This window comes from Nicotiana attenuata, unplaced genomic scaffold (genome assembly GCF_001879085.1).
Source record: "Nicotiana attenuata strain UT unplaced genomic scaffold, NIATTr2, whole genome shotgun sequence".
NCBI classification, from domain to species: Eukaryota; Viridiplantae; Streptophyta; class Magnoliopsida; order Solanales; family Solanaceae; genus Nicotiana; species Nicotiana attenuata.
In genome coordinates this window covers 68,244-72,957 of record NW_017673516.1, presented here as the reverse complement: position 1 = coordinate 72,957, position 4,714 = coordinate 68,244, and the positions used below count along the sequence as shown (strand labels likewise).

At 37.1% G+C, this 4,714-nt stretch overlaps 1 protein-coding gene across 1 annotated transcript; it reads left to right on the top strand.

Moving 5' to 3' along the window:
- The first annotated feature begins 255 nt into the window (after window positions 1-255).
- LOC109216609 (peroxidase 25) lies at window positions 256-2,613 on the top strand. The gene is made up of 4 exons (XM_019380778.1): window positions 256-510; window positions 592-771; window positions 1,387-1,549; window positions 2,048-2,613. The coding sequence occupies exons 1-4, from the start codon at window positions 283-285 to the stop codon at window positions 2,467-2,469; spliced, it is 993 nt and encodes a 330-aa protein (XP_019236323.1). The 5' UTR covers window positions 256-282; the 3' UTR covers window positions 2,470-2,613.
- Window positions 2,614-4,714: the final 2,101 nt, after the last annotated feature.

Genomic DNA, 4,714 nt, shown 5'->3' with positions numbered 1-4,714 from the left:
AGAATAAAAGCATACTATATAATCAAAGAAGTTAAAAAGCAGATTGAGCTTCCATTAACCTGATCCAATGCAAAGTCCATTACTTAAAGTGAAGTTGAAATTCTTAGCACTACTTTGGCTCCTACGTACCCTCCACTAATCCTGCATTGTCTAAAAAGAAAATACCACCAATAATTAATTGTCCCACACGTTTACATAAAGCAATGGGGAGCCCCACAAATCAATGAAAGTAATCCAATGATTAAGATATAAATACCACTAGTCTAAACTTGATAATCTTGTATGTTAAACAATCAACTTTGTAAGATGGGAAACTTGTGTTTGGTTTTTGTTTTGATATCTATGGTTTTGCCTGTTCTTGGCCAAGAAGGACTAAAAACTGGATTTTATTCATCTACGTGCTCAAAAGCCGAGTCCATAGTAAGATCAACCGTTGAAGCAGAGTTTAATAAAGATCCTACAATTGCTGCAGGTTTACTTAGGCTTCATTTCCATGATTGTTTTGTTCAGGTAATTCAGGTTAATTTTCATAGTATACACTTTATCTAATTATTTCTACTTTGCTATTATAAAAAGATAATTACTTTCTAGGGTTGTGATGGTTCTATTTTGATATCGGGAACTTCGGCTGAGAGAAATTCAGTGACTAATTTGGGACTAAGAGGATTTGAGGTGATTGATAATGCAAAAACACAGCTTGAGGCTTCATGCCCTGGTGTTGTTTCCTGTGCTGACATCCTAGCATTAGCAGCTCGTGACGCTGTAGACTTGGTAACTACTTCAACTTTGTTTTGACAAATTATAATGACATATATACTACAATCATTATTGATTAGAACGAGTAATTTTATTGTGAGTCTCACCTGCCAAGTCATACTTGTGTGAGTCTTTTTATTGTTCGTGATGCTATAGACTTGGTAACTACTTCAACTTCGCTTTCACAAATTATTGTGCCATACTACAATCGTTGTAGATTAGAACTACTCTCTCTATTTCATCCTATACATAGCACTTTTTCTTTTTCTATTGTGTTTAAAAGCAAGTGGACGTTTCAATATTAAGATTTTTTTTGAATTATTCCTATTTTTAACATTAATGACAAGCTATGTTCTAGGGATAGCTTTAGTACGTGCAAAAAGTTTTGTTTTTCCTAAACTTCATGTCCAGTCAAAACACTTTTGTACAAAATGAAATGGATGGAGGGAGTAGTGTTAATCAATCATATGCAAAACTATTATTTTCGGTCATTTTTCGTTCGTGCTAGTCATATATCAAAAGAAAAAAATTACTTTTGTATGCATTTTATAGTATGTATTGAAATATAATGTTTGTGATATTTGTTTTATGAATAACGAGATATTAATATTTGATCTTGTTGCATTTTAGAGTGGAGGTCCAAGCTGGGGAGTGCCTACTGGAAGAAGAGATGGTAGGATCTCTTCATCGTCAGAGGCCTTGAACTTACCTTCACCGTTGGATACAATTGATGTCCAAAGGAAAAAGTTTATAGCCAAAGGCCTAGATGATCATGATCTTGTCACCCTTGTTGGTAAATTCTCATTCTTGTTATACTATGAATATATATACATAACTATTTGCTGGCTGACAAAGCTGGACCTTTGGAGCCGAGTAATGACGAAAAAGGGCAGCCCAGTGCACAAGGCATCCCGCGTTCATGCAGAGTCAGAAAAATGGCGACATCGAGGGGTGTAATGCAGACAGCCTAACCTAATTCAAGCATTAGTGGCTGCTTCCACGGCTCAAACCTGTTACCTATAAGATAACTTTACTGTTGCTCCAAGGCTCCCTTTCAATAAAAGCAAGTTAATAAAGTAATTTAAAAAAATATAAATCAATAAAAGGAGGAGCATATTACTATGCAAATACGACGCATAGTCTAAAAAGAAAAATATAAGGGGTATGCGTTCTATGACAAAGAGAATAATAAATTTTCTAGAACTAAACTGTAATTACTTATAATTACCCTTCAGAAATGAATTTAAACTGTCAGCGTATAAAGTTTAACTCTTTCTTGAAATGTACGTAGGTGCACATACAATTGGCCAGACAGAATGCAGATTCTTTAATTATCGACTATACAACTTCACAACAACAGGAAATGCAGATCCAAGCATAAACGTAGCATTCTTGGCACAATTACAGACTCTATGCCCCAAAGGTGGCGATGGTTTGAAGAAGGTAGCTTTAGACAAAGACAGCCAGTTGAATTTTGATGTAAGTTTTTTCAAGAATGTAAGGGATGGAAATGGGATTCTTGAGTCAGACCAGAGGCTGTTGGGTGACCCTTCCACAAGAAGGATTGTGGAAAATTATGCAGGGAATGTAAGGGGATTGTTAGGATTGAGATTCAATTTTAACTTTCCAAAAGCTATGATCAAAATGAGTAGCATTGAGGTTAAGAGTGGCGCTCAAGGGGAGATTAGAAAACTTTGTTCCAAGTTCAATTAAAGAGATATTTAGTCTCTACTAAAAATATGTCCCATGCAATATCCAAAGTAGCTAGCTGGAACGCTAGTGTTTATATATTTTATTGTATAACGGAGATTAGTCTGGTGAATTATTGTATAAAAGCTTCAAGATAATTTCTTCCTCTTTTGTCACAATCCAAATGTCACTAGGTCGTAATGACACCTAACCTGACCCGTAGGTGAATCAAGCAACATAAAACACCACTCAAACTGAAGATAATCATCATATCATCATCATACCATATTATAAGTGGGAAGCCTCAAAGTAGAAATTGAATTACCAAAATATTCATAAAATATTGATCTTTTTACCCCTTTATTCCTTTAGTAAGTCCATAGTAAACTTCCTCTAAGAGAACAACACCCCATCTTCTTTATGCATCACTTCCAGTCCCAAGAAGTACTGCAAAATGCCTAAGTCTTTGATCTTGAAGGTCTGGTTCAGAAACTTCTTCAGAGAGTTGATCTCATTAAGGTCATTCCCTGTGAGTATAACATCATCTACGTACACTACCACAAACACAATTATGTTTCCTTTCTTCTTATGAAATAAGGAATTATCCAGCAAGGAGTGAGTATATTCGTGTGAACACAATGCTTCTGCAAGCTTTTCGTACCATTGTCTGCTTGCCTGCTTCAAGCCATATAAAGATTTGTTCAACTTGCACACTAAACCTAGTCTCTCTATAACTAAACCAGGTGGCACTTCCATGTAGACTTCTTCATGCATGTCTCCATGAAGAAAAGCATTATTCACATCTAATTGGAACATTTGCCAACCCTTCTTAATTGTTGTCCCTACTAGAGCCCTTACAGTGGTCATTTTTACCACTAGTGAGAAGGTCTCTGTATAGTTTATTCTAGCTTGCTGAGTGTACCCTTTGACAACCAACCTGCCCTTGAATCTCTCAATGCTCCCGTCTGCCATATGCTTGATCTTATACACCCACTTACATCCTATAGCTTTCTTTCCATCTGGGAGGGGCACCAAATCCCATGTATGGTTTATGTACAATGCCTGGAATTCTTGAGTCATTACTGCTTGCCAGGCAGGATTAATGACTGCCTTTTCATATGAATAAGGTTCACACTGATGTGAAATATTTTTTACCATCTGCTGACTTTAAGGAATCAATGCATTAAAAGAAAAATGTTGTTTGTTTGGCAAAAGGCAGTATGGATGTAGACTGTGTTTCTTACCATTGGCTAGAAGAACATGGTTGGAGATTTGGGATTGAATACACATAGTCCTTTAAGTAAGTAGGGGTCTTGTGTGGTCTAGCAGATCTGCACTGGTTATGACTCAGGTGTTCTTCTGATTAACTTGATACAGAAGGGTTATTGAGATCAGGAACATGTAGTTGGTCCCGGCTTTGTGGAGTTGACTCAACTGTCAGTCTATCATTTTGATGCATGGCTATTGGTTATTGGTCATGGTTATTTGGATGCCCAAGTGACATTACATCATGGTGAGATTCAGGTGACACTGCACTATAGTGATATGAAGGCTCGTGAGGTATATCAGATTTAGAAGGAAATACTGATACATTAGGGAGCCCCTGTTGTGCAGAGGGACACTTGCCAGGACAGGACACATTGCTAAAATTGAAAGACAGGCAGAAAAGGAACACATTTTCATGAAAAACTACATCTCTTGACACATGTATGTTCCTTGTGACCAAACTTAGGACTTTGTAACCTTTTGAACCAGATGGATAGCCTACAAAAACATGAGGAGTGGCTCTTGGCTCAAACTTATCTTTTGGTGTTTTAGTGTAGTAGTGAATAACAACCAAAACTTCTGAGATGAGAATAGTTAGGCTTTTTCTTGTAGAGTAGTTCATAAGGGCATTTGTTGTTCATGGAGGATGAAGGTAATCTATTTATCAGGTATGTAGAGGTAAGTATACACTCTCCCCAGTACTTTAGGGGCAATTTGGACTGGAAAAGCAATGCTCTAGCTGTTTCAAGGAGGTATTTATGTTTTCTCTCTACCACCACATTTTGTTGGGGTGTATAGGGGCAGGTCTTTTGGTGGACAATCCCTTTAGACTGGAAAAATGAAACAGCCTCAGAACTGGTGAATTCTAATCCATTTTCAGTCCATGTGGACTTGATTGAAGTCCCAAACCGGTTTTCTACCATGGTGAAGAATGCTTTGATCACATACAAAGCATTGCTCTTACTCCCCAGAAGATGTGTCCAGGTAGACCTACTATAGTCAT